At 42.1% G+C, this 26,568-nt stretch overlaps 1 protein-coding gene across 2 annotated transcripts; it reads left to right on the top strand.

The window, feature by feature from the left end:
- The first annotated feature begins 660 nt into the window (after positions 1–660).
- Positions 661–26,568, top strand: LOC140495958 (E3 ubiquitin-protein ligase MSL2-like). Of its 2 annotated transcripts, XM_072595298.1 has the most exons (4): positions 920–1,028; positions 22,350–22,423; positions 23,510–23,637; positions 24,162–26,568. In XM_072595298.1, exons 2-4 carry the CDS (start codon positions 22,404–22,406, stop codon positions 25,175–25,177), a joined length of 1,164 nt encoding a protein of 387 aa, XP_072451399.1. In that variant the 5' UTR covers positions 920–1,028; positions 22,350–22,403; the 3' UTR covers positions 25,178–26,568. The 2 variants fall into 2 exon arrangements, with proteins under 2 accessions (XP_072451398.1, XP_072451399.1); XM_072595297.1 differs by lacking the exons at positions 22,350–22,423; positions 23,510–23,637 and having other exon boundaries at positions 661–1,028.

The raw sequence follows: 26,568 nt of genomic DNA, 5'->3' as shown, positions 1-26,568 counted from the left end.
TCCCTGGCCAAACTGGCCATCAACAGGTCCAGGCAGCGGGCCGTGGAGGGGGTCGTTAGGGCCGACTGCCTGCCCCTCTTCCGGGGTTACGTTAGAGCCCGGGTGTCCTTGGAGAAGGAGCACGCGGTGTCCACCAACACCCTGGAGTCGTTCAGGGAGAGGTGGGCGCCGCAGGGAGTGGAGTGCATCATTTCTCCCTCCAACTCTATTTTGATTTAGTCCCTACCCTCCCCTTCACTGTTTTGATCACACAGCATTGCCCTGTGGTTTGAAGGGCAGTGCTTGTCACTGGCCACTCGGGTATTTTTCATATCTTCCTGGTGGTGGCAATTGAATAAAGATTCGTGCACTTTGTGTCTTTTCACTGTGTCTCACACCTGCACACACACACCATGGGTGCTGGGGAAAAAAATAAGCACTACCGCACTTAGGCGGTAGTGTGGGGAAGGGGAATGAGAAAAAAGAAAAAAAAATTAACAGGGGATTTACATTAGAGACTGGAAGAAAAAAAATAAAAAATGCCCTCGTTTGTTTTGGTCAAAAAGACGACGTCATTTCCTCAGTTACCTGCGACTGTTTGCTGAGCTCCTGTGAAGTGACTAAAATGGCCGCCCGATCACCAACAGAGCACGGGCACTTTGAACTGAGCCGCGCCCGCCCATAACCAGACTGACATCGTAACCGACCAATCGTCCCACGAGCCCCACGCGGTGTCCATCTTCATTGGTTAGCGATGTCCCAAGGTGATCCAATCAGAATAAGAGGAGCTGTTCGGGCGCGGGAATTTGTGGGCGGGAAGTCTCGCTTCTCGCTCGCCGTTCGTCCCGCCTCTGGATTGTCGTCCATTTTGTCCTCACGCTCAGCGTGGGGAATGATGAATCCGGTGTGCGCTACTGAGATTTACGTCGCCGCCTGCCGATGTGCGATGCTGCTGTCGGCGAGCAGCGGTGCCGAGGTGGAGCGGGTGCGGGCGGACCTGTGTCGGCTGCTTCCCTACCTGCGCCAGTCGCTTTCGTGCGCCGTGTGTGGTAAGCGGAGAGGCTGCGGGGATGCCCAGTCACACCGCGGTCCGAACGTCTCAGTTCGACGGCTTAGCCCAGTGACAGATAACCAGCAAAACTACCTGGTAGTAAATAAGCCAGGGAAGATGGCCTGCTGCTTCTCAGTTGGGAGCTTCTAAGTATTTATAATGCATGAACCGTCAGCACCGCTCTTTCACAATAATAGGTTCACATACCACATGCCTCTCCATCCACCCCACTTAAAATAATCTCATTGTTTTGCTCAGTGGTGCATGAAGGTGTGGAGGTAAGGAAAGAACATCATTCATTGCCCCCTCCCCCCCAAAACACAACATTGGATGAAAGATAAAATAGTATTCAAGATAAAATATTAAAACTACAAAGAAAACACGAACAAGGTAGCTAACCAGCTCCTTTATTGTTGGGATGTTAATGTGCAATCCCCTTTTTTTTGTACATAATGTTTTCTTACACAGGCCTGAATAGAATGGCTTAATCGTCTCTCACACAATACAATTTAAGAAAAAAATCAATACTGCTGTTAATCTGTTCTGGGATCAGTAAACTAATCTATTCCAAAACTGTACTGCTTGTGAGCTGCTTCAGAGTTGTGACTATGAACAGCTGAAGCATTTTGCCCTTGTTGAATGGTAAGACTGACAATTTTTTAACTATTACTTTCGTGAGCATAGAAAAAGTTAGATTTCACAACTAGCAAGCTAATTCATTTTGAACAATGCCAGTTTCCTGTGCTAACTGATTTGGAAAGGAGCATGAATATATCATTTGAAGGGTTCTTCTGAACTCAAATGCAAATATTGGCTATTCAGATGAAAACAAAATACTGCAGCTACTTGAAATCTGAAACAAGCACAGAAAATGCAGGAGAAACAGCAGGTCTGGCAAATTTCCAGCATCGCAGTACTTAGCTATAGTCTAATTTCATTTATTACAACTTCTCTTCCAGGTACGCTTACTTTGAAGAAGTTCTGCCCCCTTTTGGGAATTTCCATTTTAATTCCTTGGTTTGTTCACTTTCATTTATTCTATCCTCTCTTAGTGTTTGCCAAAGCTTGATTTTATAGTCACAACTCCCCAAGTCCAGATGGGATCTATCCCAGGTTACTGAGGGGAGAGAGGAAGTAGCTGAGGCCTTAACAGATATATTTGCAGCATCCTTGAACACTGGTGAGGTCTCAGGGAACTGGGCAATTGCTAATGTTGTCCCCTTGTTTAAACAGGATAGCAGGGATAATCCAGGTAATTAGATCATTGAGCCTGATGTCAGTGGTAGGGAAGCTGGTAGAGAAGATACTGAGGGATTAGGATCTATTTACATTTGAAAGAAAAAAGGCTTATCAATCGTAAGCAACATGGTTTTGTGCAGGGAAGGTCATGTCTTACTAACTTAATAGAATTTGCCATCGATTAGCATCAACTCAAACTATGATAAAGCTGTCTTAGTCCACAGTTCCATTTCAATCTTTGTATCAGGTGATGCTTTAACAAGAAAGTTTCTCTTATTTTCAGGTGTTAAGGAACGCACGCTCTGACAATTCAAGTGTACCGATGCCCCTCTAGGCCCTTCTTGACCTCCCCTTCCTTCCGACTCCATCCTTCTATCCAATGTCTTGCCATGTATTCACTTTATCTTCTGACCTTCTGTCTCTGCTGTTGAATAAATCTGGGCTCAGCAAAGGATTTGCTTCACATCCACACCTCAGTGAATTTCGGGTATAATGTGATGATGCATTCTGCTGTTGCTTTTGCCTCCGTGCCTGCTTATGGAGTCAGAGATGTACAGCATGGAAACAGACCCTTGAGTCCATGCCGACCAGATATCCCAACCTAATCTAGTCCCACCTGCCAGCAACTGGCCCATATCCCTCCAAACCCTTCCTATTCATATACCCATCCAAATGCCCTTTAAATGTTGCAATTGTACCAGCCTCCACTATTTCCTCTGGCAGCTCATTCCATACACGTACCATCCTTTGAGCAGGAGATCTCTCCCTGTCAAACAGACCCTTCCACCCATCTCCAAAGCTGACCTCCACTTGAATCCTTCACTCTGGCCTTTTGATCTTTTCATCAAGTCCTGCCGACGTGAAATTGGCCATCTTGATTTTTCTGCTCTCCTCACCCACGCTAACCTGTTTTTCTCTCTCTCAACTTGCTGCACTCCATTCTGTAAAGCTGACTTTATTATCAAACCTGCCAATAAGGGTGGTGCCATTGTCAAGTGACTTCTATCTTGCAGAGACTGAATGCCGACTCTCAGACACATCCTTTTGAATATGCTGGATCATGACTCTGCAACTGAACATCAAGTTGTTATTTCCAGGACTGACACAGATTTCATCTACTCTGCTTATCAGTTTCCCACTCATTGACCCACAACCATGCACAGCTACTTCCACCTCCTTCCTAAAATCCACAAACAGTACTGCCTGATAGACCTGACCTAACCCATCAGTCAGCCTAAAGTTATCTCTTTCTATCTTGACTCAATTTATTCTCCCCTTGTTCATTCTGCCACTACTTGTGTTCATGATTCTTCTGTTGGCAGTCCCTTTGTCTTTTGCACTGAGCCTCTGTACCATTTGTTTCCTTTGTTCCTGTGTATCTGTCAAAAGTATAAAGACCAACATTTTGGAACCACTTCAGGTTCTGAAGAAGAGTCATTTTGGACTCAATGTTAACTCTGTCTCTCAATGGATTCTGCCAGGCTTACTGAATTTTTGTAACATTTTCTGATACTGTTAAATTCTTGTCCTAAGCAGAATTAGTTTGGTGACTTTGGAAATTATTGCAAATGTCAGTGCCCACAGGATCCAAGATAAAAGTGCAGACCTTGTAAATGTGTATTTTTTAAATGAAAAAGAATCAATACCTTTGTCTGTCTTGAAATTGCCATAAAAGAAAAAATATTTGAATTGCATCTCTAACAAAGTTTGAATTTTCTAAGATATTTTGCAAGAACAATGTGTTATGATTCTAGCTGATGTTATTACTGGTCAAGTCAGATCCCAGACTAAAATTTGGCTTGATAGTTTTTGTTTGGTTTTAATAAGGTTGTCTTTCACTGAAACACAAATATGCAATATTGCAGTTTCAGGTTTAACAATAAAACATGATATGGAGGTGCTGGTGTTGGACCTGGTGGACGAAGTCAGAAATCACACGACACCAGGTTATAGTCCCACAGATTTACTTGAAACCACAAACTTTGGAGTGTAGTCCCTTCGTTAGGTGAAGTGATGAAGGGACTACGCTCTAAAATCTTGTAATTTCAAACAATCTGACTTTAAAATAAAACAAGTTTATTATGGAAAAGCAACAAATGCAAAATAGACTAAACCTAATTATTTACACACAACTCATTTAAATATTTCAAAACAGAGTGAAATACAGTCCTAATAATCCCCAAACACTCTACAGTACTCAGCCTAGAGGGAATTCCCTTCTCTTTCACATTTATCAGGTTTAATTTAACTGTGGCTTCAGTTTGCTGATTTGAGAATCTTATAACCAATTCTTTGAACTTTCATACAACTGAACTTTGACTTTCTCAGTTTTAAATAACTCCTTAAGGTTTGTAACCAAAACCTTTGGTATGGAACTTGTTACACTGAATAACCTATTTCATCACAGTCCTAAACTTACTTCAGTGCAAGTATTTTACAAATCCAGCTTCAGCCATGACTTCTGCAAGCTGCCCAAACTGAAACTAAAAAGCTTTTGTTTCAACCTGTGGTTTTCCTATAGTCAAAAGAAAAAAACTCAGCACCCTAAACTGTGTACCAAATGAAAGACTGTTTGCTTGCTGGTTAAAAACCTGCCAACATAAACGATTTCTCACTGGCCTCCCTGAACTATCTCTGAGACTGTTTCTAAAAAATAAATGACTATTACGACAGAAACATCTGCAACTTAATCATCAAACACTTCACACACATAGAAAACTCCTATATCGGTGGTTGAAAATTCAGAAAAAATTTTTAAAATTTCACTCATGGAATATAGGTGTTGCTGACTGGACCAGCATTTGTTATCTGTCCCTAGTGGCCTTTCAACTATGGTAGTGAGCTGTTGTCTTGAAGCACTGCAATACGTGTCCTGTAGGTAGACCCTTAATTCCAGGATTTTGATCCAGCTGCACTGAAGAAACATTAGTATATTTTCAAGTTACAATAGTAAGTGGCTTGAAGGGGCACATGCAGACAGTGGTGTTCCCATGTATCAGTTACCTTTGCCCTCTGAGATGGAAGTGGTCATTGGTTTGGAAGTGCTGTCCAAGGAGCCTCAGAAGATCTGTGCCTTGTCCATGGTGGACAGGCTTTGAGGAATCAGTATTTGTGGGAGTTAGTTGCTGCAGAATCCCTGGACTCTGACCTGTTCTTATAGTCACTATTTATACGGTTTGTCCAGTTCAGTTTCTTTTTTCTCCTTTTTTTTAACTTGCTTACCTTGTCCTGAGCTTGAATAGCAGCAGTGAGAGTCAACCCAGTCTGCAGTTCTCAAGTGATCTTGAGCCAGGCCCAGGCACGGACTGGTCAGGCCTACCATGGACTTTGAGCAGCCTCAGGGAGCAGACTGTAACTGGCCCAGCATGGAGGATAGTGAGCCCCTATTTATTTTTCCAAAGCGAGCACAGGACCTGGAATTGGGGGCTACTACATCGGCAGAGGTAACACTGACGAGGTAGGTCCAGTGGCAAAAAATGGCAACTGAGGATCAGCAACTTCATTGTTGGTTGGGTCCAGCACTGATGGCATCGAAGCAGTGGCGGAAGAGCATCACTGCAACATCGATGAGGTAGGACCAGTGGCAAGAGAAGCGAGTCTGATGTTGGTCTGATGAGACTATGGTGAAGGCATATCGGGGCAATGGCAAAGATGGCACCTGAGGCTCATTGACTTCAATGTTGGTTGGGTCCAGCACTGATGGCAGCGAAGCGATGGTGGAGGGATGGCAGTGAAAGCTTCGTTGACAGTGATGACTTGGTTCAAGACTGATGCACTCTCTACAAGCTATATCTATTTTTCTTTATTCTTAGATTATTCAAAATGGTGATATTTGGAGGTGGCAGAGTGAAGCTTTTCACTGTATTTTATGATATTCTTAATATAAAATGCAAGTGACAAAATCAAAGTTTAAAAAAATGTACAGGAACACCACCTGTACCATATCTTCACTGTCAGTGGGTCAAAATACTTGAACTCCCTTATCAATGCTGTGAGTGAACCTAGTTGAAAAGTGTGGTGCTGGAAAAGCGCAGCAGGCCAGGCAGCATCCGAGGAGCAGGAGAATCGACGTTTTGGGCATAAGCTCTTCTTCAGGAATGAGGCTGGTGTGCCAAGTGGGCTGAGATAAAAGGTGGGGGGGGAATTTGGGGGAGGGGCGCTGGGAATACGATAGGTGGAAGGAGGTGAGGGTGATAGGCCAGAGGGGGGTGGGGGCAGAGAGGTCAGGAAGAAGATTGCAGGTCAAGAGGGTGGTGCTGAATCCGGGGGATGGGATTGAGATAAGGTAGGGGGAGGGGAAATGAGGAAGCTGGAGAAATCTACATTTATCCAGTGTGCTTGGAGGGTTCCTAGGCGGAAGATGAGGCGCTCTTCCTCCAGGTGTCGTGTGGCCAGGTTCTGGCAATGGAGGAGGCCAAGGACCTGCATGTCCTTGGCAGAGTGGGAGGGGGAGTTAAAGTGATCAGCCACGGGGCGGTTGGGTTGGTTGGTTGGTGCGGGTGTCCCATAGGTGTTCCCTGAAACGTTCCGCACGTAGGTGGCCTGTCTTCCCAGTGTAGAGGAGACCGCAGTGGATGCAGTAAATGATGTGTGTGGAAGTGCAAACGAGTTTGCGACAGATATCGAAGGATCCATTGGGGCCTTGGGGGGAGGCGTGGGCGCAAGTTTTTCATTTCTTGCGGTTGCAGGGGAAGGTGCCGGGAGTGGAGTTTGGGTTAGTGGGGGGTGTGGACCTGATGAGGGAGTTGTGGAGGGAGTCGTCTCTCCAGAACGCTGATAGTGGTGGGGAGGGAAATATATCCCTGGTGGTGGGGTCTGTTTGGAGGTGGCGGAAATGATGGAGGATGATACGATGTATCCAGAGCTTGGTGGGATGGAAGGTGAGGACCAGTGGGATTCTGTCCTGGTGGCGATTGGAGGGGCGGAGTTTAAGGGCAGAGGAGCGTGAAGTGAAGGAGATGCGGTGGAGAGTATTGTCGACCACGGCGGAGGGGAAAGTGCGGTCTTTGAAGAAGGAGGCCATCTGGGTTGTTTGGTATTGGAATTGGTCCTCCTGCGAGCAGATGCAGCAGAGGCGAAGGAATTGGGAATACGGGATGGTGTTTTTACAGGGGACAGGGTGGGAGGAGGTGTAATCTAGGTAGCTGTGGGAGTTGGTCGGTTTGTAGTAAATGTGTTGAGTCGGTCGCCCGAGGTAGAAATGGAGAGGTCTAGGAAAGGCAGGGAGGAGTCTGAGACGGTCCAGGTAAATTTGAGGTCGGGGTTGAAGGTGTTCGTAAAGTGGATGAACTGTTCAACCTCCTCATGGGAGCACGAGGTAGTGCCAATACAATCATCGATGTAGCGGAGGAAAAGGTGGGAGGTGGTGCCAGTGTAGCTGCGGAAGATGGACTGTTCCACATATCCGATGAAGAGGCAGGCATAGCTGGGGCCCATGCGGCTACCCATGGTTTGGAGGAAGTGGGAGGATTGGAAGGAGAAGTTGTTAAAAGTGAGGACCAGTTCAGTCAGTCGAAGCAGGGTGTCAGTGGAAGGGTACTGGTTGGGTTGGCGGGAGAGGAAGAAGCGGAGGGCTTAGAGGCCTTCGTGATGGCAGATGGAAGTGTACAGGGACTGGATGTCCATCGTGAAGATAAGGTGTTGGGGGCTGGGGAAGTGAAAATCATGGAGGAGGTGGAGGGCGTGGGTGGTGTCTCGAACGTAGCTGGGGAGTTCTTGGACTAAGGGGGACAGGGCAGTGTCGAGGTATGCAGTTCGGTAGGGCAGGAGCAGGCTGAGACAGTGGGTCTGCCGGAGCAGTCGGGTTTGTGGATTTTGGGCAGGAGGTAGAAACGGGCGGTGCGGGGCTGTGGGACTATGAGGTTGGAGGTGGTGGATGGGAGATTCCCTGAGGTGATGAGGTTATGGATGGTCTGGGAGATGATGGTTTGGTGCTGGGAGGTGGGGTCATGGTCATGGGGGCAGTAGGAGGAGTTGGCGTCTAGCTTCAGCGGTGTAAAGATCAGTGTGCCAAACTACCACTGCGCCACCCTTTTCTGCTGGTTTGATGGTGAGGTTGGGTGGGAGTGGAGGGCTGCGCGTTGAGGTTGAGAGGGGTGGAGAGGTTGAGGCGGTTAATATCGCGGCGGCAGTTGGATATGAAGAGATCGAGGGCGGGTAAGAGGCCAGCACGGGGTGTCCAGGTGGATGGGGTGTGTTGGAGGCGGGAGAAGGGGTCGTCAGAGGATGGGCGAGAATCCTGGTTGAAGAAGTAGGCACGGAGGCGAAGGTGGCGGAAGAAATGCTCTGTGAGTGATCCTATCCTACATGGATTGTAGCACTTTAACACTGTCTCATGGGAGTTGGAGATGGACTGAAAATGTTACCATATTTAATGAAAAAAAAAGGTTCTCATCAGTTAATTAGGCTGGCTTCCAATTATGAAAAAAGTGGAGTGATCAAGAGAAGGTGGTGATTAGAGCTGTGTGTTACCATGTCAAAACCTACATTGTGTTTACTGCAAATGCCACAGAGGAACAGCATGTGGATGAAAAATAGGAAGTTTAATCCTTAGGGAGAATCTAAGGTTGTGTGGGAGGGGAAGCAGCAGCTATTCCAAGTGATACTCTGGTGTCACTAGATTTACAAGGATGGTGATGTAGTGAGTTAAGTCAAATGCTGCAGACAGGTTCAGAATTTGAGGAGGAATTTGTCTTTACTACCATCACAGAACCTCATATACAAAGTTGCTTACAGCTGCAACATGAATAGAAACCTAATTGGAGGGATTCCACTGTGCTGTGACGGGAAGATAGACTTGTATTGGAGAGTAAAACATTAGGTAAGGATGCGCATGTGCAAGCCTCCAAAGCCACATCTGCATAGTCAAGATTCCACCCGAGTGTGAATATCCAGCAAAGTGCATGTGCAGGACAAGATTACTCTGCTTGGTTATGTAGCTTGCTTGCGTAACATTAGGTATGAACATGTACAATGACCACATACTGTATTTCTGGAATGAGAAGAAACTGCATATGCACAGTAAAGAGGTGAGCAATTGAAAGTGTTGAACTGGCCTGCCTGAACATGTTTCCACGTTAACATAGACTTTAAAGTGAATACTTTTGGAATTTCTTTCAGTCATGCAACTGATCTAAGTCTTAGATTCTACGAAGAGAAATATATATGTTTCTTGTCAAAAGAGATGAATACTTTATTCAGTTGCTGAAATTTCTGAACCCACGGGGAAAAATAAAACTGTTCTGGCAGGGCCGCTCAGCCTCTGAGCTCATTGCAGCCTTTGTTCAAACATAGGCAAAAGAGCTGAATTCCAGATATGGGGTGAGAGTGACAGCCTTTGACATCAAGGCCACACTCAACTGAATGTGGCATCAAGGAGTCCTACCAAAACTGGAATCAATGAGTAATAGGCACAAACTCTCCTCTGGTTGGAGTCCTACCTGGCATATTGGAAGATGGTTGTGGTTATTAGAGGTCTATCATCTCGGTTCCAGGACAACCTTGTTGAGAGTTCTTCATGGTAGTATCTGCGACTCAACCATCTTCAGCTGCTTCAAAGATATTCCCTCCATTATAAGATCATAAGTGGGGATGTTCACTAATAGATCGCACAATGTACAAAACCATTCACAACTCCTCAGAAACTGAAGCAGTCTATATTCAAATGCATCAAGATCTTGACAATCTCCAGGCTTCGGCTGACAAGTAACATTCTTACCCCACAAATGCCAGGCAATGATCGTTTCCAATGAGGGACAATCTAATCACTGACTCTTGGCATTGAATGATGTTACCATCACTGAATCCCCTGTTATCAACATTGTTGGCATTATCATTGACCAGAAACTCAAATGGGCACTCCACATAAACACCATGGGTACAAGAGAGGTCAGAAGCTGGGAGTACTGCAGCAAATAACTCACCTACTGACTCCCCACTTGCCTGAATGGGTGCAACCTCCAACAACACTCAAGAAGCTTGATGCATCAAGGACGAAGCAGCCCACTTGATTGGCCCCTCAACCACAGGCATCAATACCTTCCTCCACTGACGCTGTGTAGCAGCAGTATGTACTATTACAAGATGTACTGCAAAAGTCACCACAGATCCTTATTCAGCATCTTGAAAACCCATGACCACTTCCATTTAGGATTACAAGGATAAATAGGAACACCACTATCTGCAAGTTCTCCCACAAGCCACTCACCATCCTGAACTTGGAAATATATTGCCATTCCTTCAGTATGGATGTGTCGAAATCCTGGAGTTTCCTCCCTAAGGGCATGGAGGGTCAACCTACCGCATGTGGTTTGCAGCGGTGCCAGAGGAAGCTCCTCCCCACCTTCTCAAGGGCAACTGGAGACAAAGAATAAATGCTGGCCAACCAGCAATGCCAATGTCCCATGAATTTTTTAAAAATCAAAATATTGGGAGTTATGTTTCATTTATGTAGGGCACTGGTGAGATTGCATCCAGAGCATTGCACATATGTAAATGTGTTGGAAGTAATTCAGAGATGGTTTACTAAATTTCTACCTGGAATGAATGGATTGTCTTATGAAAAGAAAATTTGGACTGGGTAGGTTTGTATCTGCTGGAATGTAGAAGAGTAAGCGGCAAATTTATTGAAACATAAGATTCTGTAAAGTCTTGGTGGTGGTGTGTGGGGTGATTGGAGGGGAATGTGGAGAAAATAATTTCCTTATAGGAGAATCAAGATCTGGGGCTGCTGTTTAAAAGTTGGAGGCTTCCAATTTAAAATAGAGACAATATGAATGTTTTTTTCCTTGAGAGTTGAGAGTCTTTGGAACTGTCTTCCTGAAAATATAGGAACCAGAGTCCTTTAATATTTTTAAGTCAGAGTTCGATAGAGTTTAAGTGGGGGGGGGGGGGGGGGTTGAAAGATTATCAGGGTTAGGTGGGAAAGTGGTTTTGAGATCGACCATAATGGCTGAGCAGGTTGAAGGGGTCACATCGTCTTAGTCCTGGTTCTCATTTGTAAGTAGTATAGGCAGCACCTTTTGGAGAAAAATAATGTTAAAGTTTCAAATTACTTTTCAGAACAGAAGAATGAGAGTTTCTAAGGGAATGTAAGGGGGAGGAGCAAAAAAAGGGAAGGTCTGTGATAGGTTGGCAAGCTTAAGCAATTACATAATAAAAGATTTCATGGTGAAAAACCAAAACAATGATAATGGGTCTGGAAAACACAAGAGGTGTCCAGATGAGGCTTGAATGTCGATGTTGTAATGACTTGGATACATCCTGAAAGGATGAGGAAAGAAACAATAAGTTATAGGTTTTCTATTTCTGTTGGTAGCCCACGTTCTTGGATTACCTGATATTGGTGCATAAAACAAAATTGATTCTACTTCTGGACGGAAAAAAATAGAGGGAACATTGCTGGCACTACTCGAAGAAAAGCTGAGGAATTTTGCTATTCTGGCCAATATTTGCCTGTCAACCAACATTAAAAGAGCCATAGTATCTAGTTTTGTGTCTCACCTGTGATTACGGTTGCACAAACTGGCTGTCCTGTTTTCCTACATTCAATAGTTTAGAGCACTTCTAATCCCGAAAGTTTGGAATGTTGTGTATAAATGTAAGTTCTTTCCTTTTCAATAAACATAGCAACTTGCTAATTTGTGATCTGATGTCATCTTCGTTCAAACACTGTCCTGTATTTATAAACATGCCCCAGGTTGTAACTGTAGGCATTCCTCAAGGTAGTGTCAGAGGCTGAATCATCATCAACTGCTTCATTCCCAATGCATCAAATCAGAAGCAGTGACCTTTGCTCATGATTCCACAGTATTCAGTACCATTTCTAACTCGCTATGAAATAAAGCATTCCATGCCAGTGTGCCACAGAGCTTGATCATTATTTAAGCTTGGACTGGGAAGTGCCAAATAACATTTGTGCAACATAAATGCAAAGTAATCTCCAACAGGAGAGAATCTGATCATGCTGCCATGGCTTTCAGCAACATTACCATCAGATAAATCTCCACCATCAACAAACTGGGAGTGAACATTGTGCAGAAACTGAACTGGCCCAGCCATATAAATATTTTGACTAGAATTGTATGTCAGAGGCTGGAATTCCTCACTGAATCTTCTAATTCTTTAATGCTTGGCTGTTATCTACAAGGCACAAGTTGTTTGATGCAATATCTTTACTTAATTAGATGAGTGAAAGCCCAGCAACACTTTGGAAGCTCAACATTGTCCAGGCCAAAAGAGTCTGCTTGGTCACAGTGTGAAAGACTCCCTCCCTCCCTCCCTCCCTCCATTAATGGAACATCACAATGATGGCAGTGTACTATGCTGTACAATGGCCTACACCAACCCAGCAAGGCTTGTTTGACTGTACTTTCCAATAGTTCCAATCTTTTATACACATTCGTATTTTTCAGAAATATGTGTAATGTCTGCATGTGTTCGCTTTTCAATTCGATAGCAAGTTGTAAACAAGTAAAAATAAAGAATTGTATTTAGTTGTTTTACCATTGTAGTATATTAAATCCTCTGCTCCCTATGTACCTTCTTGCTCAGATTGCTTGATTGAAAGTGCAACCTCAGCTGATATAATGCGTGCTTCTAAGTTACTGTGTTGATGCCAGTAACATAGTTATAGCTGCCATATCTGTTCTGAATTTATTGTAAGAAGCACAGTCATGAACGAAACTATTGGAAATTTGGTTTAAAATGGAAATTCAATTAGTACATTCTTTCTAAATTCAGTTTTTCATGATCACATTAGATTAGGACAGTCTTATTTAAGTAAGTAATATAGCCTAATTAAATGAGGTAGCTGACTATTAAATTTCAAGCACCTAAACTCTTATTTAAATGAGGTGCTGATCATCATGCTGAACAGACCTTCAGAAGAAAGGAAATTCATTCACTGCACAGTTAATAAGGAGTGTGGTCAATGTGAGACCTCAATAGAGTGAGATAAAGGCTGAGAGAGTATACGGACTATACCATTGGAAATTTGGTGCAAAGGGAGACAAGAAGTGTTTTAGTTAAGATTTACTGCAAGAAGAAAACCTTCTAGGTTGAGAGGTGAGTGGGAGAAGCTGACCTGCAGCAAAGACCGGCAGTGGAGTGACATCACAAGCCACAGTGTGACCCAAGTGCAGGAAAAGAAGTGGATTGGTGAATATTTCAAGTCTTTAAATGTAAGGTCTTCAGTTTGCATGAGTATTAGATTGATGCTAGCAATTTTAGTTTTTAGATAATAAGCACAATAGCATTACAGGGATGTGAAAAGAGCTGGGAATCTCACGTAACTAATTTCTAAGTTAAATCAAAAACAGGCATGTTTGCAGGATGGTTGATGTGCTGCCTTGCAACATGTGGAAGCTGCTAGACAGGAATGTGGTCTGGCATGAATGCATCTGCAGTAAGTGTTAATAACTTGAGAAACGTTTGATACACATTGAGGAGCTGTAGCCTTAGCCGCTGACATTAAATCATGTTGGGGAAGGGAAAGAGTTACCTGAACACTTTGCTCCAGGTGGCAGTCATACTCTTCAGATTAGGTAATTCAAAATTGATCTGAGATAGGGGAAAAGAGGGGGTGACTGCAGATGAGATGGGTATGAGAATCCAGGGGGTTAAAATTGAGTAGCCTTGGTCCCTACAATCATCTAATAAATACATGATTCTTGTAGAATGTGGACTGTGAGCATGAGCAAATTGACTATGGCACCTTGGTACAAGTACTTCAAGGATGTAACTAATAGGGCAGGTAAATTGCTAGCATCAATCTAATACTTAACCAGTGGACATAATTTACCTGGATTTCCAGAAGGCATTTGATCAGGTGCCTCACATAAGGTTGATAGGTAAAATGAGGGTTTAAGGAGTTGAGGCAATATGTTCACATGGGTAGAGGATTGGTATACAGGAAACAGAAAATGGGCACAAATGTAACATTTTCAAATTGCCCAGCAGTGTAGTGTGGTGCTGCAAGGATGAGTGCTGGGACCTTGATATTCAAAGAGACTTGGATGTACTCCTGCAAGGAACAGAGAAAGCAGGAATAGCAAGCAATTAAGCAGGCAAGTGGTGCACTGACCTCCATTGCAAGTCACTTGGAGTACAAGAATAAAATAGTCTTGCTACAATTGTATAGGAGTTTGATAAGATCATATCTGGAGGAGAGTGTAGTTTTTGATTCCACAGATAATAAAGGATGTACTTGCACTGAAGCCAGAACAGGAATTGTACTTAACTGGTGCCTGGGATATGGATTTGATCTAGGTGAGAGACAAGTTATTGGACTTATACTCTCTGAACTTTACATGAATGAAAGGCAAACTCATTAAGCATTAAGATTCTGAAGGAGTTTGAGAAGGTAAATGTTGGAAGATTGTTTTCACTGGTTGGAGAATCAAAATCAAAGGAGCACAACCATATAATAAAGAGCCAGTCATTCATGAGAAGAATTTACCTCCCTCTTTGTTATGAATTTTTGAAATGCTGTGTCTCTCAAGATTGAGGATACTTGCATATTTATGGTTGGAATAAATAGATGTTTCTGTTTTAGGGAATCAAGGGACATAGGGACTGACAGGAAGATGGTATTGGCCAAAATCATATCAAGTGGCAAGGCACTTTTAAGTAGGTGAACTAACAGCACAGATCATTGTGAATGATTATGATGTGGTAGGCATCACAGAGACATGGTTGCAGGGGGTTCAGGACTGGCGGTTAAACATCCAAGGATTTACAACTTCTCGAAAAGACGGAAGTGGGCAGAGGGGGCGGGGTGGCCTTGTTAGTTAAGAACAAAGTTAAATCTATGGCACTAAATGACATAGGGTCGGATGATGTGGAGTCTGTGTGGGTGGAATTGAGGAACCACAAAGGCAAAAAAAACCATAATGGGAGTTATGTACAGAACTCCTAACAGTGGTCAGGACCAGAAGCACAACATGTACTAGGAAATAGAAAAGGCATGTCAGAAAGGCAAGGTCACGGTAATCATGGGGGACTTTAATATGCAGGTGGACTGGGTAAATAATGTTGACAATGGATCCAAAGAAAGGGAATTCTTGGAATGCTTACAGGATGGCTTTTTGGAACAGCTTGCCACAAGGAAGCAGGCTATTTTGGACCTATTGCTATGTGATGAACCAGACTTTATAAAAGATCTTAAAGTCAGGGGACACTTTAGAAGCTGCGATCACAATATGGTAGAGTTCAGTCTGCAGTTTGAAAGAGAGAAGGCAAAATCGGATGTAATGGTGTTACAGTTAAACAAAGGTAATTATGAGGGCATGAGAGAGGAACTGACAAAAATCGACTGGAAGCAGAGCCTAGCAAGGAAGACAGTAGAGCAAAAATGGCAGGAGTTTGTGGGTATAATTGAGGACACAATACAGAGGTTCATCCCCAAGAAAAGGAAGATTATCCAGGGAGGGATTAGACAGCCATGGCTGACAAAGGAAGTCAGGAAATGTATCAAAGAAAAAGTGAGATCCTATAAAGTGGCCAAGAGCCCTGGGAAATCAGAAGATTGGGAAGGCTACAAAAACAAACAGAGGATAACAAAGAGAGAAATAAGGAAGGAGAGGATCAAATATGATGGTAGGCTAGCCAGTAATATTAGAAATGATAGTACAAGTTTCTTTCAATACATAAGAAACAAATGACAGGCAAAAGTAGATATTGGGCCACTTCAAACTGATGCTGGAAGGCTAGTGATGGGAGATAAGGAAATAGCTGGAGAACTTAAGTTACTTTGTAAAAACAATGACTGCAGATGCTAAAAACCAAATACTGGATTAGTGGTGCTGGAAGAGCACAGCAGTTTAGGCAGCATCCAACGAGCAGCGAAATCGATGTTTCGGGCAAAAGCCCTTCATCAGGAATAAAGGCAGTGAGCCTGAAGCATGGAGAGATAAGCTAGAGGAGGGTGGGGGTGGGGAGAGAGTAGCATAGAGTACAATGGGTGAGTGGGGGAGGAGATGAAGGTGATAGGTCAAGGAGGAGAGGGTGGAGTGGATAGGTGGAAAAGAAGATAGGCAGGTCGGACAAGTCAAGGAGACAGTAACTGAGCTGGAAGTTTGAAACTAGGATGAGGTGGGGGAAGGGGAAATGAGGAAGCTGTTGAAGTCCACATTGATGCCCTGGGGTTGAAGTGTTCCGAGGCGGAAGATGAGGCGTTCTTCCTCCAGGCGTCTGGTGGTGAGGGAGCGGCGGTGAAGGAGGCCCAGGACCTCCATGTCCTCGGCAGAGTGGGAGGGGGAGTTGAAATGTTAGGCCACGGGGCGGTTTGGTTGATTGGTGCGGGTGTCTCGGAGATGTTCCCTAAAGCGCTCTGCTAGGAGGCGCCCAGTCTCCCCAATATAGAGGAGACCACATCGGGAGCAACGGATACAATAAATGATATTGGTGGATGTGCAGATGAAACTTTGATGGATGTGGAAGACTCCTTTAGGGCCTTGGATAGAGGTGAGGGAGGAGGTGTGGGCACAGGTTTTACAGTTCCTGCGGTGGCAGGGGAAAGTGCCAGAATGGGAGGGTGGGTCGTAGGGGGGTGTGGACCTGACCAGGTAGTCACGGAGGGAACGGTCTTTGCGGAAAGTTACTTTGCGTCAGTCTTCACAGTGGAAGACATGAGTAATATCCCAACAATAAAAGGGAATCAGGGGGCTGAGTTGAGTATGGTTGCCATTACAAAAGAGAGAGTGCTAAAAAGCTAAATCTCCTGGCCCCGATGGGCTACATCTTGGAGTTCTGAGGGAGGTGGCTGAGGAAATAGCGGAGGCGTTAGTTGAGATCTTTCAAAAGTCACTGGAGTCAGGGAAAGTCCCGGATGATTGGAAGATCGCTGTTGTAACCCCATTGTTCCAGAAAGGATCAAGACAAAAGATGGAAAATTATAGGCCAATTAGCCTAACCGCGGTTGTTGGTAAAATTCTAGAATCCATCGTTAAGTGTGAGGTTTCTAAATTCTTGGAGGAGCAGGGTCGGATTAGAACAAGTCAACATGGATTTAGTAAGGGGAGATCGTGCCTGACAAACCTGTTAGAATTCTTTGAAGAGATGACAAGTAGGTTAGACTAGGGAAACCCAGTGGATGTGGTCTATCTAGACTTCCAAAAGGCCTTTGATAAGGTGCCACATGGGAGGCTGCTAAGTAAGGTGAGGGCCAATGGTGTTCGAGGTGAGCTACTGGCATGGATTGAGGATTGGCTGTCTGACAGAAGGCAGAGAGTTGGAATAAGAGGTTCTTTTTCGGAATGGCAGCCAGTGACAAGTGGTGTCCCACAGGGTTCAGTGTTGTGGCCGCAGCTGTTCATGTTATATATTAATGATCTGGATGAAGGGACTGGGGGCATTCTAGTGAAGTTTGCCGATGATACGAAGGTAGGTGGACTGGCAGGTAGCACTGAGGAAGTGGGGAGGCTGCAGAAGGATCTAGACAGTATGGGAGAGTGGTCCAGGAAATGGCTGATGAAGTTCAATGTGAGCAAATGTGAGATCTTGCACTTTGGAAAAAAGAATACAAGCATGGACTACTTTCGAAACTGAGAAAATTCATAAAGCCAAAGTACAAAGGGATCTGGGAGTGCTAGTTGAGGATTCTCTAAAATTAAACGTGCAGGTTGAATCCGTGATTAAGAAAGCGAATGCAATGTTGTCATTTATCTCAAGAGGGTTGGAATATAAAAGCAGCGATGTGCTACTGAGACTTTATAAAGCTTTTGTTAGGCCACATTTGGAGTACTGTGTCCAGTTTTGGGCCCCACACCTCAGGAGGGACATACTGGCACTGGAGCGTGTCTAGCGGAGATTCACACGGATGATCCCTGGAATGGTAGGTCTAACATACGATGAACAGCTGAGGATCCTGGGATTGCACTCATTGGAGTTTAGAAGGTTAAGGGGAGATCTGATAGAAACTTACAAGATAATAATAGGTTTGGAAAGGGTGGACGCTAAGAAATTGTTTCTGTTAGGTGGGGAGACTAGGACCCGTGGGTCTTAAAATTAGAAGGGGTCAGTTCAGAACAGAAATGCAGAGACATTTCTTCAGCCAGAGAGTGGTGGGCCTGTGGAATTCATTGCTGTAGAGTGCAGTGGAGGCCGGGATGCTAAATGTCTTCAAGGCAGAGATTGATAAATTCTTGATGTCACAAGGAATTAAGGGCTATGGGGAGAATGCGGGTAAGTGGAGTTGAAATGCCCATCAGCCATGATTAAATGGCGGAGTGGACTCGATGGGCCGAATGGCCTTACTTCCATTCCTATGTCTTATGGCAGGCCGAACAGGCAATAAGCTATCTTCTTATTTCTTGTATTTTTGTGATTGGTGATTTATAGCTGGGATTGGAATGATAAGCTTCTAAACCATTTGAACATGTAAGTTTCTCCCATTAAGGATACCAATTGCAAGTTTGCTTACTCACCGTTTGTTTTGATGGTAGTTCTACTTGCATGTCTGTTCCTTAAGCAAGCATTTTGAAAGAAATTGTTTTAAAATTCTATTTGTTCTGCTGTGGCAGTTTGGTTCTCACCCTTAAAGAAAATGTCATTTTCTTATTGAGGGCTTTTAGTGTTTATTAACAACAGCTTTCATTTATGTAGCAGTAAAATGTTTTGATACTTTAGAAGTGACCAAACAAAGTTTGACACTGAATCACAAAGATATATAACCATGTAATTGATTAATAAAGTTGAGCATAGATAACTAATGGATTCCATTTTGGTAATAAAAGTGATAAAATTACATCTTATGAATCTAAATGGGTTACAGTGTGGAGGGATCTGGAAATACAAGATTGTAAACCACCAAAACTTGTGACATTAATAAGGCAATTACAGGGGAAATCCAAGCCCAGGGCTTCATTTCTTTTCCTTTATTTGTTCATGGAAAGTGTGTGTCACTGTTTAGGCCAGTATTTATTGCCGTTCCCCGGGCAGTTAGGAGTCAACTACTTCACTCTGGTTCTGGAGTCCATGTAGGCAAAGTAAGAATGACAGAATTCCTTGTTTCAGGATCATTAGTGAATCAGAATGATAAAATAGGTATTCCTGTATCAAACCTTGATTCCACTTGAGTAGTGTTTACTGTCCTGGTCATCATATTATCTTGTTCATACTTTGAGGTGAAGATGACTGTGTTAATCAGCTGGAGTGTTTTTATGTGGGTGACTAATAAGGTTGATCTGTACCTAGAAGGTTTTGCTGCAAATGCATAAGATATCATAGATGATTGAGTTTATATGATATAAATTATGAAATATTATTGGCACAGAGTGCATTCCTACTGGTAGGGAAAAGCAGACCTGAAGGCAACCAAAGGTGGCAGTGGTTCAATTAGGGATGGGCAATAAATGCTGACCTAGCCAGGGACACAAATCTCATGAACAAATAACTAAAAGCTAATAATCAGTCTAGCAGATAATTCAGAAGAAGTCTTTGTACGGAGATGGTGGAGGGGGAGCTCAACACTATGGAGTAATTCAGGTTAATTGTATATGTTTAAGGGGAAGCTAGGTAAGCATATAGGGGAAATGAGAATGGTTGGTTTTTCTGAGTGAGTTTGATGAGAAACAATGGAAGGAGGTTTGATTGGAATTGTCATGATGATGGCTCGGAACCCTGAAGTACTTGTGAACATATTGAACTTTTATTTGGAGCATGTGGACTTGGAATTTCATACCTGTATAGAGTCGGGGAAACCACAAACAAAAAAGGAAGAGATAACAAGAGGCTTACTATCCATCTTCATCTCTGCAGAAGGACATTTCCTGTAGACATGATGGTGGTTACCTTAAATCAACTGCATCACTCGGGTGTGTGTAGGTGGCCTGCCATACTACCATTGAGACTAGCGTGCTGTGAAGGTTGCAACTTGAGAGCAGCCATTAAACGACCCTGCAATGCAGGTAAAAGAGGTAATAATTGAAATACTCGAGTGCTGTCAGCCAGCTACTGAAAAGAACCAGGACAAAAGAATTTGTGTTAGCTAGTAATTAAGCCACAGACTTTTATATCAACTGTTCAACTATCAAAGTCAGTATTACCAATAGACTTTAATGGAAAAGCCAGAAAAATTCATTATTTACAATACGTGGCACAGTGGCTAGGGAGGCACGGTGGCTCAGTGGTTAGCACTGCTGTATCACTGCACCGGGGACCAAGGTTCAATTCCATTCTCTGCTGACTGTGTGGAATTTGCACAATCTCCCATTTTGCATGGCTTTCCTCTGGGCGCTCTGGTTTCCTCCTACAGTCCAAAGATGTGTAGATTGGGTGGATTGGCCATGGGTAAATTATGCATAGTGCATAGGGAGTGTAGGGTAGGTGCATTACCCATGGGAAATGCAGAGTTACAGGGAGAGGGTTTTGGGGTGCGTCTGTGTGGGGTACTCCTCAGGGAGTCAGTGTGGACCTGTTGGGCCAAATGGCCTATTTCCAAACTGTCGGGATTCTATTTTATTGTTCATAAATAGCCTGAAGACTAATTCATATATCTTGTTTTAACTTTTTTTGGACTCACTTAATCCTAATTATCATATGCGTATGTGTTGGGTTAATATTTCTTCTCACATTTAATCAAAGCCTGGTTAAATTAGCTCCTTTTAATTAAATTAATTTTGTCTGGTAGAAAAGAATTTGCAGGGAAGGGTGGCGTTACCAAGCGAATGGATGGGTGAATAAAGAAAGGAAGCCAATTCATCCCTCCTCACTTGAGAGCTCAGTAATGTGGGATATGCTGTCTGGAACCGTTACAAATTGTGGAACATGCTCAGGCACTAGTTGTAACAGAACATAAATGATTGGATTGAATTGACTTTGTGCTGTATATTCCATGTTGTTCCATGTAATATTTGGACAAGTGGCCAAAACTTTAAGAAAGGGAAAGGTTCAGACAGATAATACTAAGTTTAGAGCCTGTGCAGCTGATAGCAAAGCGACATGGTGGGGTGCAGAAAATCTGAGATATGTAAGGGGACAGAATGTGAAAGTACAAAGATGCTTGAGCATTAAGAGGTGTAAGATTAAAAAGATATAAACGGCAATGATGCTGAGGGATTTGAAAACAAGGCTGAGAACTTCAAAATTAGATTGCCAGACCATGAGTTATTGTCGGCCAATGAGCATAAGGTTAATTAGGAAATGGGACTTGCATCAAGTTAGGTTATAGATAACATCAAAGTTTTCGCTGGATTAAAGTTTGTGGAATGCAAGATGGGAGGTTAGTCAGGAGAGCATTGGAATCATTCTCGGCACAGATTTAGATCATGGCCATGAAAGAAATTCGCAAACATGTAACTCTTAGTCATTTTAATTCTAAAGTGAGTAATAAGTGACTGTACATCTTGTAATTGCATTAATTTCTTGTTAATTACAAACCACAAGAGAAACTAGGTCTCATTTAACTTACGCTGTATTCCTATTGTGGGTTGCTGAGGAATAGGAATTTCTTAATACTGTTTTGCAAGTGGGCTAATTAATGTAACAAGTGTTCTGGCACTAACCATTTACATTTTAGAACTGGGTTCAAAGTAATGAGCACTTTTCCCATGTTGTACCTAGGCTTCGATATTTTGGTTTTATAGTGTATGATTTTTGATGGTTTGACAATTGTTATGTTGATAAATGAAAAAGAATGTCAAGCGACAATGTGTATATTTGGTAGCTTTTAATTTTTGCTGGCACAGTTCAATTTTATGTGTGAGAATATCTTTGAACTCCACTGGTTTTGAAGAAAATTAAGGAATCCTGTAGTCCTTTGCTTATCATGGCATTCAACTGAATATACTATTTAATTTTATTTGATATTGGAATGGGAGAAAAGATTAGAATAATATAGGTTAGAAAGTACAATGTAGGAGAACAAAGAGAATTTTTGAACTTATTTGAAATCATTATTGTTTCATGTTCCCAGAGTTAGTCACCACTACTTAATGTAACTATTCCAAAACATCTTTAACATTTCTATTGACTCAACAATGTAGAAGAATGTCCAAGTATGGCATTTCCTATGTATAAAAAATGAATAACTTAAACCTGTGCAATTTTCATCCTGTATTGGTTTTCCCATACTTGTCAACAGGTTATACTTATCACCAGGGTTGAGTTCAAATTTCGCCAGACTACCTTGTTCTTGATGCGGATGCAAAATCGGAGGTAAAAAGAATTGCACTCAGTATTGAGACAAAATTTGATGCTTGTATGACCCTAAATAGCAATTGGTCAGTGGTGGTGAAAGGGAAATCATAAGGTCAAGAGTTGAGTTTCATTAATTCTGTTCATTTAAATGGCACTTTGTCCTGCATACAAAGAGATATTTCTTGATACTGATGCTAAATTACCTTGTACTAGCCTGAACCTATGATCCCTCATTCTGCACTCTAAATAATTTTCCTGGATTACTGTGATAATACTTCTTTAATGTTTGTATGTGGTTACTTCTCAGATATTTCCATCCTAGACAAAAAAAATAAGTTGAATCTGGTCTGTCTTTATTACCTGGAACATTGACATCCTGTTGCCTCTTCTCTGTACTGCCTTCTGAATTTCAAAGTTTGCCTCATTTCCTGGCTACTGAGACTTGAATTCAGGGCATGGTCTGACAGTCACAATACAGTTTGATTGTACTTCCTTTGAGTCATATGCAGGTTATAGTTCTCCATTCAGCTATATTAATTTCAATGGTTGAAAATCTTTATTATTGAGATAGCCCCGGGCCTTTTTCTACACCTCCGCCTCATCTGCTTCCAGGAGGACCAGTTCCACCACAGAACACACCAGATGGCGACCTCCTTTTAAAGACTGCAATTTCCCCTCCCATGTAGTTGATGATGTTTTCCAGGGCATCTCAAACCCTACCCCTTCAACCGAAACAAGGACAGAACCCCCCCCCCCGGTCCTCACCTTTCAACCCACCAACCTTCATATACATCGTATCACCCTCCACCAGTTCTAACACCTACAAATGGACCCCACCATCAAAGATATGTTTCCCTGTCCGCGTTCCATAAAGACTGTTACCTCCACTACTCCCTCATCAGGTCCACGTTCGCCACCAACCCCAGCCCCCTTCCCCAGCACCTTCCCCTGCCACTGCAGGATTTGCAAAACCTGCACCCACACCTCCCCCCTCACCTCTGGCCAGGGCCCCAAAGAAGCCTTCCACATCCATCAAAGTTTCATCTGCACTTCCACATAAATTGTTTACTGTATCCATTGCTCCCGATGTGGTCTTCTCTACAGTGGGGAGACAGGATGCCTACTCGCAGAGCGCTTCAGAGCTCATCTCTGGGACACCTACACCAACCAACCCCACCACTCCATGGCTGAATTCTTCAACTCCGCCCTCCCACTCCACCAAGGACATGCAGGTTTGACTACGACAATATCAATTTTTCCTACCTTTCACTCAGTTTCTTATACATTTGTGGGATGTTTTTGTTGAATTCCTACAGCTTTGAGTTTAATGAACATTCCTTTGAAACTTAGAAGTTTTAAAGTTAGGCAATTCCACATATTATAATTTAACACAGTGCACTTGATACTTCAGAAAGTGACAACCTGAGAAGACTGGTCAAGTAGGATTTTCCTCCTTTTGGATGCAAGCTGATTCATTTTAATTTGAATATTGTTTAGATGATCTTTAAACTTATTCTTCATAACTTAGTCCATCATGAAATAAAGATTTATGTTCTGACTTGTGGAATGTATTGAACTATGGTCAGTTTAAAAACCTGAATTACCATATATTGTCTCATGGTGACTGATTCTTTGTTCAATAGATGATTGCTACTTGTGCCCCATTTTATGTAATACATAGCTTTTGTTTTTTCAATCTTTTTAAAACTGCGTCAATATATGTAGCTGTATATAAAACTTATTTCTTTTGATTTAGGTAACCTACTGAAAAATCCAGTTGGTCCAAAAAAGTCTGCCTGCCAACATTCTGTATGTAACAGTTGTATAGGACAGAAAATGCAAATAAGGCCTTGTAGTTGGTGCAAAGATCATGGAACATTTGTGGAAAATGAGCAACTTCATATTCTTCTAACCTGTTACAAGAAACTTTGTGACTATATAGCCAGTTCTGCCATATTGGAGAATATTTCAGAAAAAGATACTTCACCAGTTAACCTAAATATTTTGTTAGAAGAGGGTATGATGTTGGTGCACAAAGAAATGGATTCCAGTGTGTTCAAAGAAGTGGAGTCTAGTGTGTTGTGTTGCACAGAAAAAGCTATGAAAATAATAAGCAAATTGACTCCACTTAAAATGGTACAAACATCTGTTATCACCAATCAACCAATTGGTTTTGCTGATGCCAGTTTTAAAGACAGGAAGAAAGCTGTTCATGTCTTTACCAGAAAGGTTTATAAACAAACCATTTCACTGAAAAATCATGATGGATGTAATGTTGAAAATACAGAGGATGACAGTGTAATTCACATGTCTTCTGAACAAATTCCTATATCATATATGCCATCATCCAACAAAAGTTCATTTAACTTGAAGAAACCTACTGATACTAAACACAGTATTGTCACTGAAAAGTTGAAGAATATGGTGAAAAGTTACAATGCTAAGTACAAAACTGTAAAGAGGCTTGGTAATCAGGAATGTGGTAGTTCAATGAAATCTGTATGCAAAAAGCCAAGAGGGAAAACTGGGTGCAAATGTGGTCGTGCAGCATGTGCTCCCAGTGTTCTCACTTGCAGGGGACAGCGGTGTCCATGTTATGCAAATCATAGGTCTTGTCTAGACTGTATCTGTCATGGATGTAATAATTCCTACATGGAAAATGGCACTAAGAAATTGGAATCTTTTGCTGTACCAGAAATAGCTCATAAGCAGAGCCGATTGCTGAAAAGTGTTGGTAGTTCAATTCCAGTTGATCTCTCAAAACAAATGTAATTTTTAAAACAGTTCAGAAGTTGCAAGACGGTTGTGAGCGTCTTGAAGAATTTTAATTTGGTTTGGGAAGGAAAAAAATAACTTTTTTTTTTCAAAATACCTAGAGAACAAGCAGTTTTATTTTGCACTTTTGATTCTAAGTGATTTATTGTCATCTTTTACCAAATATTTCTAAAATCTCTTTGGGGTCTGGGATACATTATTTTGCCTTTATTTCATACTGAAATGGACTCACTGTTTAAAATAAATGTAGACTGGAAAGAAGCGGAACACCTTTCCTGACCATTAGACGTAAAGCTGTTTGTATTTGCTTAACTTTCAGAATTGAAGTTTCATTTAATACCTTGAAGGGGTAATTCAGAACAGAGATAAAAGGAAACATGGGGAAACCAAATAGGTTGAAACTATGACAAACATAGGACAATGATACAAAAAATCAAAAGTAACTTAAACAGCAACATCAAAGGGATTTTATTCTGTATCAAAATGGAACAGATGCGAAATATAACAATTTTGAAATATTATCATATAGTTACTTTGGAAGTATATGGGCCCACTTGGAATCTTGACAGCAATGTTTCCACATTAAGAACAAAACATAGCTGTTTGAAAATTGATTAAATAAAATTATAAAGGAAATTCAGAATTGTTCTGTTTTTTGTATGCATTTGTTCTAACCCTCCTGAAACTATGCTACAATGTATTATTGACCATTTATATTGGAGTGCTCTGATCTTTGGAGTAGGCTGTCCTTTTATGAAAATTATGGTTTGTGTTGTGTCAAAAAGGAATTGTCATCTTTATGTATTCTTTTAAAATCAATTCAAATATGATTTTACAATCACGACTTTTTTCAGGAGGATATTGTTGATGGGTAACATTTTTTGTTTACTTAGATTGTGTGGTTTTTAGAGCTTTAAACATTCTGTTGTAATTCTGTTGTGTTTTGTTTATATATTTAAAGAAAACCTCTTCAAAAGACTGATATATGGGTAGTAGAGAGCTGGAAGGATTTTCAAAGCTGACTCACTGATATTGTTTTGATGTTAAAATTATCTCAGTATATTGTAAGGCCTGATTAGTGTGGCAGTACTGCTGAAGTGGTTCTGATTGAATAGGTGGAGTTGCTGAATGACCCATAATATCATGCCACACAAATTTAAACCTAAAGCAAAATATTTTGGTTCTGTGCATGCAAGTTCATATTTGTACACTTGTTCAAAGCACCTGTATTTAAGTTCTTAAAATTATTGTAAGATCACTGCTGTGCACATTTGTAATCTTTTCAGTGGTAAACAAAATATAAAGTCTTTGATTTCAATTATTCAGATTCCCCAGATTCTTGATTACTGTACCTTCAAAGCCTGTAACTTTCAGAAATATTTTATAAA

Source organism: Chiloscyllium punctatum, chromosome 25, assembly GCF_047496795.1.
Source record: "Chiloscyllium punctatum isolate Juve2018m chromosome 25, sChiPun1.3, whole genome shotgun sequence".
NCBI lineage: Eukaryota > Metazoa > Chordata > Chondrichthyes > Orectolobiformes > Hemiscylliidae > Chiloscyllium > Chiloscyllium punctatum.
The sequence above is the reverse complement of the archived record's forward strand: the minus strand, read 5'-3'. Positions and strand labels throughout refer to the sequence as shown.

Bases quoted from the DNA above. Each gene is read 5' to 3' on its own strand.
- LOC140495958 (XM_072595297.1), top strand. From the start codon at position 734: ATGTCCCAAGGTGATCCAATCAGAATAAGAGGAGCTGTTCGGGCGCGG. The intron at 1,029-24,161 runs GTAAGCGGAGAG...CTTTTGATTTAG, and splicing joins GCTTTCGTGCGCCGTGTGTG to GTAACCTACTGAAAAATCCA.